The 15,597-nt window shown below is 48.0% G+C and overlaps 2 protein-coding genes across 3 annotated transcripts in view; both read left to right on the forward strand.

Moving 5' to 3' along the window:
* The first annotated feature begins 4,502 nt into the window (after positions 1–4,502).
* Positions 4,503–13,411, forward strand: LOC130390495 (sodium/hydrogen exchanger 2-like). Of its 2 annotated transcripts, XM_056600484.1 has the most exons (12): positions 4,503–4,600; positions 4,756–4,996; positions 6,413–6,663; positions 7,787–8,004; positions 9,304–9,500; positions 9,739–9,828; positions 10,053–10,123; positions 10,270–10,407; positions 10,601–10,730; positions 11,392–11,523; positions 11,999–12,062; positions 12,992–13,411. In XM_056600484.1, exons 2-12 carry the CDS (start codon positions 4,787–4,789, stop codon positions 13,195–13,197), a joined length of 1,707 nt encoding a protein of 568 aa, XP_056456459.1. In that variant the 5' UTR covers positions 4,503–4,600; positions 4,756–4,786; the 3' UTR covers positions 13,198–13,411. The 2 variants fall into 2 exon arrangements, with proteins under 2 accessions (XP_056456459.1, XP_056456458.1); XM_056600483.1 differs by having other exon boundaries at positions 4,503–4,996.
* Positions 13,412–13,816: 405 nt separating this feature from the next.
* LOC130390264 (transmembrane protein 182-like) overlaps positions 13,817–15,597 on the forward strand; it is a 6,107-nt gene continuing 4,326 nt past the window's right edge. The window contains exons 1-2 of the mRNA XM_056600126.1: positions 13,817–14,200; positions 15,467–15,578. Coding sequence (XP_056456101.1) covers positions 14,033–14,200; positions 15,467–15,578 — 280 coding nt within the window. The 5' untranslated portion in view covers positions 13,817–14,032. The remainder of the gene's footprint in view (positions 14,201–15,466; positions 15,579–15,597) is intronic.

Consider the following 15,597-nt stretch of genomic DNA (forward strand, 5'->3'; position numbering starts at 1 on the left):
ACACACACACACACACACACACACACACACACACACACACACACACACACACACACACACACACACACACACACACACACACAGACACACATGACTTTAAAGTGCTCTTTTTAGGGTCCCTCTACGTAAACGCTTATTTGTTTTTCCTTCAAATGTATAAGCTCATATACGCCATCTGCTGTTATAACATGATATTACGTTTGTTCTTATGTTATTGTTTAGTTCATTAATCTCCGATCAAGTATATTGTTTGATTTGCGACAGTGTTTGTTAATAAGTTAGGTTATTAGGTATATATAGTTTTAAAAGAACTGCCATTGTCACTGAAGTAGACATTACGGGTTATCCATTTTGTTGATCAAAGCCCCCAAGGCAATGAGACAAGAAATGGTAGTTTTGGTTTGACAAGTAGGCCTAAAAAGTGCAATGTCTACTTCTTCAATGTGTTACCAATCATCTCTTACATGTTATGCTTTATGTAAATGTATCATTATAAACATTATAAAGAAAAACCTTTTTAAAATAATGTGTATGATTTGTTCTGATACAAACGTTTACATACGTTTCTAGTACGTTTTTGGACAACCATGTGGACCAGTACAGTGTTCTTTGTTGACCTATCTTTGGATGCAGGAAGATCAAATTTGCAAAGACTATAATTGAAAGCTTAACCAAACAAAGTGGTGGTGTAGTCTGAGTCTTCTGTCTATGTAAAGAAAAAAATTGCAAATAAGTGTTTTCACCTCCTGCATTATCATAACTTTAATATATACTCATAATGTTATTCCCCATTCCATTGCATAGTGTCACAGCTTTGTGTAAAGTTCAAATAAAAGATGATCAAGTGAAATGTTGTAGAACCTTGCCAAACCTGATAAGTAGGCCATTCAGTCGTTGAACTCAAAACAAACACAATCCGCCTGATCTTGTCTTGGTGGATGAACACAAAAGGAGTTTTATCTCTAATCTAGACGATTGGACAGATGGGTTTATAGGTCTTATATTAGTAAATGCTTTGTTTGAAAGGGCTTCCTCATCAGTAATGTTTTGTTTGCAAGAGCTTCTTCATCTATTTATGTTGCTTCACACAAAGTTAAAACATGAACCTTCTACACTCTTTTTTCCCAAAACATTTATCAGTTATTCAAGGATGTTCTTGTCTTCGGAATATTCTGATCTGTGACCTTCTTCCACATAAATCATACTTTATTTGATTCCTTAAATAGTTGAAAATGTCAGGGCTGTTTTGTACTAAAGGGCTTCTATGCACCACAAGATTTCATTATTTCAGCTGTGATAATGTCTGAATATAAGCAGAGTCAGACAATAAACTCAAAGGCTTGCAGAGAAAATACCCTTTTTAGTATCAAAATTGAGAAAGAGTTAAGTGTTATATTTTAAGTTAAACTGCTGCTGTAACCATCAAAAGTTAATAACAGATAACAATAACACATTCAAGTTGTGAAATGTTTTAATATTTAATGATGATGCAATAATATGGGCTTTTCTGGTGATTCATCCAGCAATGCAATAGGAGTAGAATAAAGGTCATATCATTTAGGGTTGAAAAATCAGGGTACTAAAGTTTGAAATGGCTGATTCTGGGTTATTCTTAGGTATTGGTTTTGTGATAATTTATGAACGGATTTGATGTGGTAAAGTTTGAGCCATGTTCACATGACATTCTTTGTGATAGCCCCGTGCATGTTCGTATGTGTGTGTGCATGCATGCAATTGTGTGTGTATTTGTGTGTGTGTATGCCTGTGCATGATTTATTTTGTGTGTGTGAGTGTTTTTGAATGGATGTTTGTGTGTGTGTGTGCATGTCTTTGCATGATTTATTTTGTGTCTGTGTGTTTGCATGCGTGTGTGTGTGTGTGTGTGTGTGTGTGTGTGTGTGTGTGTGTGTGTGTGTGTGTGTGTGTGCATGTGTTTATATGTGTGTGTGTGTGTGTGTGTGTGTGTGTGTGTGTGTGTGTGTGTGTGTGTGTGTGTGTGTGTGTGTGTGTGTGTGTGTGTGTGTGTGTGCGTGTGTGTGTGTGTGTGTGTGTGTGCGTGCATGTGTATGTGTGTGTGTGTGTGTGTGTGTGTGTGTTGTGTTTTGTGTGTCTGGGATGTTTTTAGTCTTCTCTTGAGCTCATTATTGATGGTTGGTTATCACTGCTAGCTCAGGGATTCCTGTGCACATTAGTGGGCATGCTAGGTTGAATAGTGTGTGTGTGTTTGTTAGCTTTTGTGTTAGTGCATGTATATACAAGCATGCGTGTATGTGCGTATATGCATGCAGAGGAGTATGCGACTGTGTGTGTGTGTGTGTGTGTGTGTGTGTGTGTGTGTGTGTGTGTGTGTGTGTGTGTGTGTGTGTGTGTGTGCGTGAGAGATGCATACACTTTTATGTATATATAGCATTAATCTATAAATGTGTTATGTCCATAGGTGTGTTTTTGTGTGTTTGCGTGTCCGTGCGTATGTATTTGCGCATGTATGTGTGCATTTGTGTGTGTGCATGTATGTGTGCGTTTGTGTATGTGTGTGTGTGGTGTGTGTGTGTGTGTGTGTGTGTGTGTGTTTGTGTGTGTGTGTGTGTGTGTGTGTGTGTGTGTGTGTGTGTGTGTGTGTGTGTGTGTTTGTGTGTGTGTGTGTGTGTGAGTGTGCGACCCGTCTCCCATGCTCCTGGCCTCCCGTGTCATTCCAGCTATGGCTACAGGATGGCTGGACTGTGCACTCATGCTCTGCTGCTAGCTGCTTGCGCTCTTCCATGTTCAAGCTTGACCCCCCCTGCCCAGGTCTCTCCACCACAGCAACAGCCCCTCAGCCTGGCCCTCAACAGCAGTGATGCCGGCCTGCTGCTGGATGTCCCTGTGGCTCTCAGGGTTTTCAGCGTGGACTACCACCATGTACAGGCGCCGTTTGAGATCGTGCTTTGGATCATGCTAGCTTCATTAGCCAAGTTGGGTAAGCCTGGATTCAGCATTCTTCCTCAGACCATACGCAAGAGAAAACAATAAAACCCTGAAAAGATACATAGATTTTGTTTAGATGTTAGATGTTGCCAATTATACCGATATTACATGGATCGAAAGATGAAATCATTGATATTTGACAATAGCCTAAATAGTGAATGGTAAGGGAAAGACAACCGTTGCTGATGTGTTTCTGTGGAGCAGTTCACATAGGAGTAGCAGCCTGTGGCTAATCTTCTCAGGGTTCCACTGGTCAGGCCGGGTCCCTGCTGTCGTCCCGGAGAGCTGCCTGCTCATCATGGTGGGTCTGATGGTGGGCGGGGTCATCTATGGCGTTCGCCACTCGGCCCCGCCCACTCTCAGCGCGGACGCCTTCTTCCTCTTCCTGCTCCCGCCCATCGTGTTGGACGCCGGCTACTTCCTGCCCGGGCGGCTCTTCTTTGAGAACCTAGGTACCATCCTCTGGTATGTGCTAGCATGACGCTAGGTAGCATCCTCTGGTGTGTGTGTTGGCTCCAAGCTACGGTAGTTGCTAGCTCCAATCTAGGTAGCATTTCCTGGTATATGCTAGCTAGACGATAGGTAGGTGTCTTCTAGTGTGTGTTAGTTCGCAGCTATGAGGCATCCTCTGGTGGGTGCTAGCTAGAGCTAGGTTACATGGTATGCGTTAGCTAGAAGCTGGTACCATCGTCTGGTACGCGATAGCTGAAACCCAGGTAGGTAGCATCCTCTGGTACGTGCTTCGGCCAAGCTAGATTCACATCATCTGGTATGTGCTAGCAAGGCGCTAGCTAGCAACCTCTGATATGTGTTAGCTCCAAGCTAGGTAGCATCAATTGGTATGTGTGCTAGGTACCACCATCTGCTATGTGTTGGAAAGAACCTAGATAGAATCATCTAGTATGGGCTTGCTAGAAGCTTGGTACCTTACTCGGGTAATGCTAGCAAGATGCTAGGTAACATCTTCTGGTATGTGTTAGCTCCAAGCTAGTTACCATTCATTGGTATGTGCTAGCTAGAAGCTAGGTTTCACCCTCTGGTACTTGTTAGCTCCAAGCTAGGTAGAATCCTCTGCTTGTGCTAGCTAGATGCTAGGTACCACCATATGCTATGTGTTGGCTAGAAGGGGGTCATCCCTATGTTCCCCGGGTCCTATGTTCCCCAGGTCCTAAGTTCCCAAGGTCCTATGTTCCCCGGGTGCAAAGGGTTAGGGTTAGGTCGAGGGTTAACCCTAAACCTAACCCTAACCATAACCAATCGGACGAGAGACATTCTAACCAATCGCAGGCGAATCAGCGGCAAAAAAGGCGGTACTTGCCCCTACCATCCTATGAAAAAAAGATTCGTTCACAGGGTCCTATGTTCCCCGGTCACAGACAAAGCGGGGAACTTAGGACCCGGGGAACATAGGACCCAGGGAACATAGGACCCGGCGGGGAACATAGGACCCGGGGAACATAGCTCCCGGCTAGAAGCTAGATAGAATCATCTAGTATGTGCTTGTTAGAATTTTGGTACCATCCTCTGGTAGGCCTATTGCTAGCCAGATGCTAGGTGACGGTCACAACTTATGTTAGCTCCGAGCTTGGTACCATTCTTTGGTATGTGCTAGCTAGAAGCTAGGTACCACCCTCTGGTATGTGTTAGCTCCAAGCTAGGTATAATTCTCTGCTTCTGCTAGCTAGAAGCGAGATACCACCATCTGCCAAGTGTTGGCTAGAAGTTAGATAAATCCTCTGCTTGTGCGAGCTAGAAGCTAGGTACCATTCTAGCTGTTTGCCTGTGTCCCAGGTATGCTGTGCTGGGGACCCTGTGGAACGTGATGGGCATCGGCCTGTCGCTGTACGGCGTGTGCCTGCTGGCCCCGGAGTCCCTGGGGGACGTGTCCCTCCTGCACTGCCTGCTGTTCGGCTCCCTGATCGCGGCCGTGGACCCCGTGGCCGTGCTCTCCGTCTTCCAGGAGATCCACGTGAACGAGCAGCTCCACATCCTGGTGTTCGGCGAGTCCCTGCTCAACGACGCCGTCACTGTGGTGAGAGGGCGGTTAGATATCAAACACTGAGGCCCCGTTCCATTAGTCTCCCCTCAGTGGGAACACTGGGTTTGAGTTCCCTCCACAGTAAAGTCCCCTCAAAGAGGGAAGTGAGAGTGACAATCTTTTCCAATGAAATGGAACACCACTATGATTCATATTATGCAAATTTGTGTAGCGAACGTGCTCCCCTACGGCACGCGCAGCATTAAAGTGTCTAAACTACAGGGAGAAGCTTACTAATTTTTTCATTCGCGTTAGAACTGTTTGAGAAACATGGAAAAATTTCCGCTTGCTGAGTTTGCAAGGTATCCTTGGTAATTCCTGATACTCCCTTAGCTGCAAGTGAGGTACCGAGATGGCTAGCTGCCAAGGGAGGATTTTAAGGGAAAATAGGCACTCCCTTGCTCCCTAAGTATTGGAACACCCTACACGCGCAAATTCTAGGGCTACGGCTCAAATCTAGGGCCAGGGTGAGTAATGGTACCAAGGGATTACACATGTTATGATATCAGGCAGAGTATGATAAAGAAAGGGGTGTCGGGACTCCCAACTCAAAGGTTCGATCCCCAATCTCCGTAGCCTACCTGTACGACTTCTTGAGTAAGATAACTCGGCCATATTTTGGTCTTGGTGTTTTGCTCAGTGGTTATTTTATGTGGAAACCCATAAAATCTGATGACGAGAGTGAAGCACCATTGCTGGAATGACAATAATTATGAATTATTTATTATTGAATTCATGTTCTCTCCCTGTCTCTCCTCCCCTCTCCTCTCTGCTCTTCTCCACTTCTCTCCTCCTCTCCTCTCCTCTCCCCATCTCCCCGCTCCCCTCCTCTCCTCTCCCCACCTCCCCTCTCCTCCCCTCTCCTCTCCTCTCCTCTCCTCTCCTCTCCTCTCTGCCCCATCCCCTCTCCTCTCCCTGGCTCTGCTCTCCTTCCCCTCCCCTCTCCTCTCCACTCCTCTCCTCTCCTCCCCCTCCTCTCCTCTCCTCCCCCCTCCCTCCCCTCCTCTCCTCCCCCCTCCCCTCTCCTCCCCTCCTCTCCTCCCCCTCCTCTCCCCTCTCCTCCCCCCTCCCCTCTCCTCCCCTCCTCTCCTCCCCTCTCCTCTCCTCTCCTCCCCTCTCCTTCCCCCTCCTCTCTCCTCTCCCCCCCTCCCCTCTCCTCTCCTCCCCCCTCCCTTCCCTCCCCTCCCTTCTCCTCTCCTCCCCCCTCCCCTCTCCTCCCCCCTCCCCTCTCCTCCCCTCCTCTCCTCCCCTCTCCTCTCCTCCCCTCTCCTCTCCTCTCTCCTCTCCCCCCCTCCTCCCCCCCTCCTCCCCTCCTCTCCCCCCCCTCCCCTCTCCTCTCCTCCCCCTCCTCTCCTCACCTCCCCCCCCCCCCCTCCCCTCCCCTCTCCTCCCCCCCTCGTCTCTTCCCAGGTTCTATATAAGCTCTTTGAATCCTTCCTGCGCATGCCCACCATCTCGGGCGTGGACGTCCTTCTGGGGGGCTGCCGGGTGGTGGTGGTGGGTCTGGGGGGCCTCTGCCTGGGCCTGTTCTTCGGCCTGCTGGCCGCGCTGACCTCCAGGTTCACGTCGCGGGCGCAGGTCATCGCGCCGCTCTTCGTCTTCCTCTACTCCTACCTGTCCTACCTCACCTCCGAAATGCTCCACCTCTCTGGGATCATGGCGTGAGTCTCTGGGGGGGGGGGGGGGGGGGGTGGTGGTGGTGCGGGACAGTGTGGGGATCCTAAGGCCTAACAGTTACACTTCTTTACAGGTGTCACTCCATTCATTCTACCATTCCACCAATCCACCATTTGCCATGGTACATTAAAGTAGACCAACAATTGGTGTAATGAGCGACAATTGAGTTTATCTTACGATAACACCTCTGGGTAAAGGGTCTGTTCAGTGACAGCTGGTGGTCTTTATAAAGTGAAAACAGCGTGTCGTCGAAGTCTATCTTCCATCTGCTTGGGCTTTCATCAGAAAACGGAGCGATGAAAGCCCAGTCCTTTGGCTACGCAGGAGACGTAGAGACCCGCACCCTGTATCTCCGCCCGCGATGCGCGGCAGAATTATATTAGAACTAATATCAACGCTGACCCCACCCCCCACCTTCCCTCCTCAGCCCCCCCCTCCCCGCCCCTCAATTATTGTGCGCTCACCCACGCGTGCACAACAGCACAGACAACAGACCCATTGAATCGCATGGACACTCACAAACACATTGACATGCATGCACATTGACACACACGCACACACAATCACATGGACACACACAATGACACACACACACACACACACACACACACACACACACACACACACACACACACACACACACACACACACACACACACACACACACACACACACACACACGATCACATGGACACAAACAAACATAATGGACCCACAAACAAACACTTGATCACATAGACACACACTAACACATGGACACACACACAAACACACAATCACATGGACACACACAATAACACACACACACACACACACACACACACACACACACACAGACGATCACATGGACACAAACCAACACATGGACACATACGCACTTGGTCTCATGGACATACACAAACACATGGACACACACACACACACACACACACACACACACACACACACACACACACACACACACACACACACACACACACACACACACACACACACACACACACACACACACAATCAAACTGACGCACATACATGCATAACTGCGTGGGCTCCCTCTTGTGTCCGCTTTACGACCATGTTTTGTGTTCCCTTGCTGTCCCGGGGCAGCATTGTGACGTGCGCGGTCACCATGAAGCAGTACGTGGAGGCCAACGTGTCCCAGCGCAGCAACACCAGCATCCAGTACTTCCTCAAGATGTGGAGCAGCGTCAGCGAGACCCTCATCTTCATCTTCCTCGGGGTGTCCACCATCCAGGACGTGCACATGTGGGACTGGCCCTTCGTCTGCTCCACCCTGCTGCTCTGCCTGCTCTGGAGGGCGCTGGGTGAGGGCCCCCCGCACACACGCACAGACACTCACACACACTCATTCAGAAACACACACCTGCACATCTACACACACACACACACACACACACACACACACACACACACACACACACACATGCATGCCGAGACACACACACACACACACACTCATTCAGAAACACACACATGAACACAGACACACACACACACACACACTCGCACACATGTACACAGACATACACCCACCCACAGACACACACACACACACACATACACACGCAGAGACACTCACACAGACATGTGTGCACACATGTACACAGACATACACACACACACACGCGCGCCAGCGCACACACACTCACACACACTCACACAGACACACACATGTACAGAGACAGACACACGTGTATACAGACACACACCCACCCACATACAGACGCCCCTGCACTTGTTAAACCAGGAAGGAAACCCCTAATATATTACTTCTCCATGACAAGGCACATGAATGCTGGTTGCTGGTTGTTGCAGTGAAAGTTACTGGGTTAGATCCCCCTCTGTCCACAAAACGACCATGACCTGTATTTTTTGAAAGCATGGTAAAGAACACTCCAAGATGGGGGAACAGTTAAACATGCAATGTTGGGGGGTAGGGGTGAGGAGGTATATTCACATATGGGCTGCAGGTCATTAAAGTGGGACTGCAACAAAAGATATCTTGATGAAAGAACGACAAAGGGGGCCAACTGCTAGGGTTTATAAGGGAGCATTAACAGCTGCCCCGACAGTCTCAACGGTCAGACTTACTACATGAGAAAGGAAGCTTCGAGCGGGCCAATGGTGAACTACTGCAATGACGGCTCGGACGAAGATGAATTGACAAATCCTACAATGAGCTCATGATATGTCATGATGCTTCAAAATACCCTCCACATTCCCGTACTATGTATTAGTACTACAACGAATTTTTAAGCAATCCCGTGTTGGTAATCAGTAAAGAGAGGAGAATGTTATATTAGTAGGGAGGCCAAATACAACCTCTCTACCCACCGTCACCCCCTCCTCCCTCTCCTCTCTTCACCCCCCTCCCAACCCACCTCATCCTCTCCCCTCCTAGCCACTGTCTCACCCCTCCTCTCTCCCTATCTTACCCCCTTCCTCTCCCCTGCCTCCCCCCACCCTCAACCCTCCCCTCCCTCGACTTTCCCTCACCCCTACCTCATCCCTATCGCCCCTCTCTCCCCCCGCCTCATCCCGATCTCCTCTCTCTCCCACCACCTCCCCCCCCTCCTCCCCCCCCCCCCCCCTCCTCCCCCAAGGGGTCCTGCTCCTGACGGCGGTGGTCAACAAGCTGCGCAGGAACGCCGTGACCTTTAGGGATCAGTTCATCATCGCCTACGGTGGCCTGCGAGGCGCGATATGCTTCTCCCTCGTCTTCCTCATCGACGACTTCCCGAAGAAGAGGCTCTTCATCACCACCACCATCGTGGTCATCCTCTTCACGGTCTTTGTTCAGGTGAGAAGCAGCTTATTAAAAATAAAATGAAAAAAAACGTTTCTTGGAGGGGACTTTTATTGTGGTAGAGTGTTCTTTGAGTTTTCATCTGTGAACAATTCCGGTTGAAGGAAGTGATTTTAACTGATGACTTAACACGTTGATTAAGCAGATTAAGAACGTTTCCTTAAAAAAAATCATGGCGAGGACTTACTTTGTGAGCTCACCCCAAGTTCCACCTCTGGTTGTCTGGTCTCAGGGGATGACCATCAAGCCTCTGGTGGAGCTGCTGGAGGTGAAGAAGCGAAAGAGAGCTCTGCCCACCGTGAGCGAGGAGATCCACAGCAGGGTGAGAGGGGCAGAAGCTGGACTTGGTATTCCTCAAAGCATATTTCCCCCATAAATGTTGTTCTGATATAGTCAGGCAATTTGTCGTAGACAAAACAAATATTTTAGATGGAAATGCAATTTATACATATTCTACTGAAAGAATTTTTAACTAGATATGGAACAGCCTACCTGAGATGTATTTGATACTATGTAACGAGTTGATGTTTATTGTGTGTTTTCTAGATCCTTGACCACCTGCTGGCCGGGATAGAGGATGTGGTCGGCTATTGGGGACAGCACTACTGGAAAGACAAGTTGGTTTAACTTTATTATAGTTTTCTTATATTCACCACTAGATGGCAGCCAACACCACAATTTAGTCTCGTTTCAAAGTGCGTGCTTGCATCAGTGTAGTAACGGGCGACCTACTAAGTGTATTTTGTGTGTGTTTGAATGTGAGGTTTGAGCAGTTTAACAAGAAGTATCTGCGACGTTTCCTGATCCGCGAGGAACGCCAGGAATGCTCCAGCATCCTCCGAGTTTACGAGGAACTGGAGAGACGAGAGCAGAGGGGAGAAGAGGAGACGCCGATAACACAGTAAGACAGACAAAACAAACCGAAACAACAACAACAACAAAGCAACTGCAGTTTATTTGTTTGAACAATTCCCCAATGTTCTTCCACACGATTTAAACTCACACACAAATGCAAATAAATGATTGTATTCTGAGTATGAAATAACCACCAACTCTTTGATTGACAATGGATTTGATCCATTCCCCCCTATCAGAGTGGAGCATTGCTCCCAGGAAAGAACCCTCATCCTGGAGTCCCGCCCCCACAGCAGGCCCCTCCTCCCGGAGGAGATGGACAGCATCAGACGCATACTCTCCAGGAACCTGCACAACTTCAACAACAAGGTCGGGCCAAAGCTGTCTCTACTGAAGGCCATGACTCCATTCAACAATGTTTTATTATCAATCCCTTTTTAATGCATTCCGGCGTGCATACTCTGATGTACCATCACTACAGATTAGATGTGCAAGTCTGTCTCTCCAATGCAATATAAAAAAGATGCAACATGCAGAAATATGTTATATCGTATCAGTATGCTATCTTCCTTGACCCCATATGCATTTCAGGAGAGCCCATGTGGAGGAAACACTGTCCTAATGTCTAGGGCTTGCACATCAGAATACGTTGTGTTGTTGGCGGTACTCGAGAGCCACATTGAGAAAATCAAGAGTTGAAGAACTGTTCAATTCGAAATCAATGTTCAACTTAAGCTAATGAAAACCTGGTTTAGCCACGTCTCGCAAGAGAAACACTGGGGCAGTCTCAAACACAACAATGCCTCTCCAAAACGCCAAATAACTTCCCAATGAATTACTCAACAATGACAAAAAGAACACAACTGACAACATAATACCTTACATTCAAATGCTCCTATGCTCCAAGAATTCTGGCAACCGTTGCAATCGGACATAGTCCCGCGCAAGTATGTTTTTAATGACGCTAACAATAAACTGAGCTCCTCTTTGCCCGTTACTCTCCCCCCCCCCCCCCCCCCCCACACCACAGCAAACCCCAGCCTACAGCCGCCACACTCTTCACCAAGAGTCGTCCACCGACCGGGTCCGGAAGCCCCTACACAGGCGCCAGAGTCTGGCAGAGAGCAGCTCCTACCCCCCCTCAGCCCAGCACGGCCCCCAGGTACGTGCACACACATAGTTACACACTCACACAAGCACACACACACAGGTAGGCAATTCAGTGACGGGAGATCATAACGTCATAGCATGCTTACCTGCACATACACTCATGCACAAACACACACACAAAGGCACAGAGAGGCGGACATGCGCACACATGCAAGCATGCACGCACACACATACAAACACACACTTGTGCACACGTACCCACACTCGCACACTTGTGCACACTTACTCACACACACGCACACACACACACACACACACACACACACACACACACACACACACACACACACACACACACACACACACACACACACACACACACACACACACACACACACACACACACACACACTTGTGAACACTTAACCAGTAACCACACACAAACACACAGACAGCAATGCTAGCAATGCAGGGTCCCTGAGGGTTTCACCAAGACGTTGAGTGTTGTGTTGTTATTCTGGTTACAGGGGGAACGTCTGGAGCTCAGTGGATCCCAACGGAAACGGACGGGCCTCAGCCGCTCTCACACAGGTACCACTGCTGCACTGGACAGGGCGCCATATGGCAGAAAAATGTTTATTTGAAGGTTTAAAGCGAAGGGAAATTATGCATATTGTTTACGTGAAATAAAGCATTTCCAAGTAAATCACAGTAAGATATAGCCTTGTTGGTTGTCAGGGGGTTTGAACCCCGGTCGGAATGTTCTGGGTTCCGAACTTGTACTCAGTAGGGCTGCTCGATTATGGAAAAAATCTGTGCACGATTATTTTCGTCAATATTGAAATCAATTATTCATATGATTACTTTTGAATTTGAAACAGGATGTATTTATTCAGCATGTCTCTCCCAAAAAACACACACGTAACTGAGAACTTTGAAATTTTGCATCCAAAAAATACACAAAATGGTCAAATAGAAAAGGTTCAAATCCAAAAGAATGTACATATATCCAGCTGCACTTTCTATAAAACTTTTAATAAAAAATAAATAATAATAGTTAAAAAGAAATAGTTTCAACTCGATTATATTAGTTTTGTCATCGTTTGACGCTAAAATCGAAATCGCGATCAAAATCAGATTAATCGCCCAGCCCTAGTACTCAGTATGAGGTCATCCAGGAGTATGATGGCCAACACTTACACACTCTTCAATGGAATCTAAGGAACTCCCTATTACTGACTAAACTATAAGTCCCTTTGAATAATAAGTTGAGATGTTAGCGACGGTTCCAACGTTATATTTTGTAATATTATTCGTGGTTGGAATGCTATGCACGTCTGCAGTGACTTGTCTGTTTTAAGAGGAAATAAGCTTGCAATTTGTTCTAGTCCGGTTCTGTTTCCTGTAGTCCTTTTAAGTTATTTTACGAAATCTTGAATTTTTTGTCATAAGTCCAGGAAACTTTTATTTTGCGCTTGGAATCATAAAACCCTACAGAACCTCTTCTTCCTCCCTGGCAGTGTGCTCCACAAGCCCCAGGCCGGGGCCTCTGGACAGCCCAGACCCAGAGCCCGCTGGTCAGCCGCAGAGAGAGGGCCAGGGCCCAGCAGCCGGTGTGGACCCCTCGCCGCCCCCCCCCCAGACCCCTTCAGAGCACCAGGAGCCCCTCAGGAGGCCCCCGAAGAAACAGCTCAGCTTTGCTTTTGAGAACGAGAAGCAGGCATAAAGACCGACCTGAACAAAAAAAGCCTAAAGATGTTTAAGAAGTGTAAAGGACACAGCTTTCATGTGTATAAAAGTAGCGCCCATGAATAGCTAAATTGCTAAAGCTAGTTATCATATTTTACCTTTCTTTCACGGAGTGTCAGAGTGCGTGCCTGTCCTGATGATTATGTTGTTTATACAGTATAGCATCCAATAAAGATGGGGACATGGATGGTCTTCAGAGTCCTTGGTGTCGTTTTGTCCTAAATGTGTGGCGGTCTATAATAACACCCTGGCTGTTAGCTTCCTGTGGCTAACTCCTCAGCCACTCCAGGTATGCAGGAGATGACCTCTGGTGACCTCCCGTTAGCATTGCTGGTCTAATATAATCCTGAAGTTCAGGCCAGAAAGTTGCACCCAGTGTAGAAATGCCTGACATAAATACACACAGAACTCTCTCTCATACAAACACACTCACATACACAAACGCACACACAGATATTTGTGGGGACATACCATTGACCCACTGGGAGTAGGTCATTGCAATAGTTAGACTCAATCGACTCATTGGACTTTAATGCCATTGGCATACCAGGACAGTCTTACCGCTCCCAGAATAGCCGGTTCCCCCCAGTGTCTCTGACATTCCCAGTGAAGCCCTGCGTACCCTACTGTCAATATGCCCCCAGTCTCAGGGAGGGGCTGGGAGAATGTGTTGTGGTTTTTGCATGAGGACTGGACCTCCAGATCAGCTGGACCTGACTGAGGTGGGGTTCAAAGTGCCGGGAGGTGACCGACACAGTCAGGAGTCAGTGAAGAGGTTTGTGGAAGTAGAATAGGGTTCTGGCTGTGGAGGTATGAGGGTGGGGGCAGCAGCGCTCGCTGCTGGGCTGTGCGGGGGCCTGGGGACGTTGTGTTTCCTGCTGGCCTTCGGCACGGATTACTGGCTGCTGGCGAGTGACAACTGCGGACCGTACGCACGGCAGATGCGACCCGGAGGCGGAGCGGTGGGCAACGGTACCGAGGTAGGGACACGCTAAAGAGTGCCTTGACTGTGTGGGAAACAACATGCATGCTACCTAGCAAGCAGTGTGATGCCACGTTTGGTTAACGTCGCATCGGCCCTTCGCGTGCAGCCAGTGTGTTTCCATCAGGTTCGAGCAGCGTAGGATCGCATTCAGGAAAATCCTGTCCGTTACAATATTACTATATCACTGTCCCTCGCTGACGTCAAGTAATACAACACGCAAAGCAATACACACGCTCCTAATGAGGAACACTACGGCACGGCGGTGTGAAGACTGATATCCAAACAGATGTCCGCAAGGGGCAGCGACAATACTTCTCAACGCACCAACTAATCAATTAATACCTTCACGTTAAAAAGACTGAGCCTTTCCAGTACTGCGAACACCAGGGCACCACAGAAACCGCCGTGGAGGAAAATGATGAAAACAGCCCCCCTATATACATAATTCAGGACCATCAATCATACGTTGACAAGCAAGTGAAGAACATCATTCATCTGGGGCCTTCAGAAGTCTCAGAAAGTAGAAAAAACTTGCAGTCCAGCAAACCTCTAATGAGAACCATGTTTTGATGCTGGCAGGTCCTGGCACCACAGAAACTAGAGAACCGCAGGCCAGCTCGCGCATACACGGCTGTCCACTAACCAGAGCCAGGTGATGGATTCCTGCTACCATGGCACTGTTGGACAAGAAGGGCCTCTTTTCTTTTCGACTCGTTGTTGGACGTTGTCGAAGGGAATATTTTCTCCCTCCCCTGTGTGTCTGTTGAGGGATCGCGGTGGGTGATCTCGTTGAAAGAGGGGGGGAATATAGATCACAGCGTACAAGCCACTGGCTGTTGTCTGCACCCAGGCTTGCTCACTTGAACACACGAGCAAGCATGCAACTCATAAGGAACACGTGTCCCCATTTGCATCAAATGGTCATCCTGCCCGCCAAGGGGAAGAATATGTCTAGTTTTACCAACTCCATCTGTCGCAAACTTCGATTTATTTTATTTGATCAAGTCTCTCAGCACACTCTCCCGAAACACAACACACCAAACATGAAGACATTGGAATAGTTACCAACAATGAAAACTACCAAAATATGTGTGATCAACACCACAACAGTAAAAGGTTCAAATAGTATTTTTTGCGAGGCTAAGGTAGTAAATCATAAGATACCACAGGGTTGAAGAAGATAAAAGTGTGGAAAAAAATAATAGAAGGGAATTTTTCCAAAGCCCTTTATCTATGTGTGTCTCTCCGTGCGCCCTGATAGGAAGTGGTGGCCGTGACGCCTTCCTCTCTGATCCTTCACCACGAGGGCTTCTTCTGGCGCTGTGCGTTCCACGCAGAACCCGGGGCCCACGCAGGCTGGGCCAGCCTCTTCAGTATGAACACACAGTTGCG

This window comes from Gadus chalcogrammus, chromosome 10 (genome assembly GCF_026213295.1).
Source record: "Gadus chalcogrammus isolate NIFS_2021 chromosome 10, NIFS_Gcha_1.0, whole genome shotgun sequence".
Classification (NCBI taxonomy): Eukaryota; Metazoa; Chordata; class Actinopteri; order Gadiformes; family Gadidae; genus Gadus; species Gadus chalcogrammus.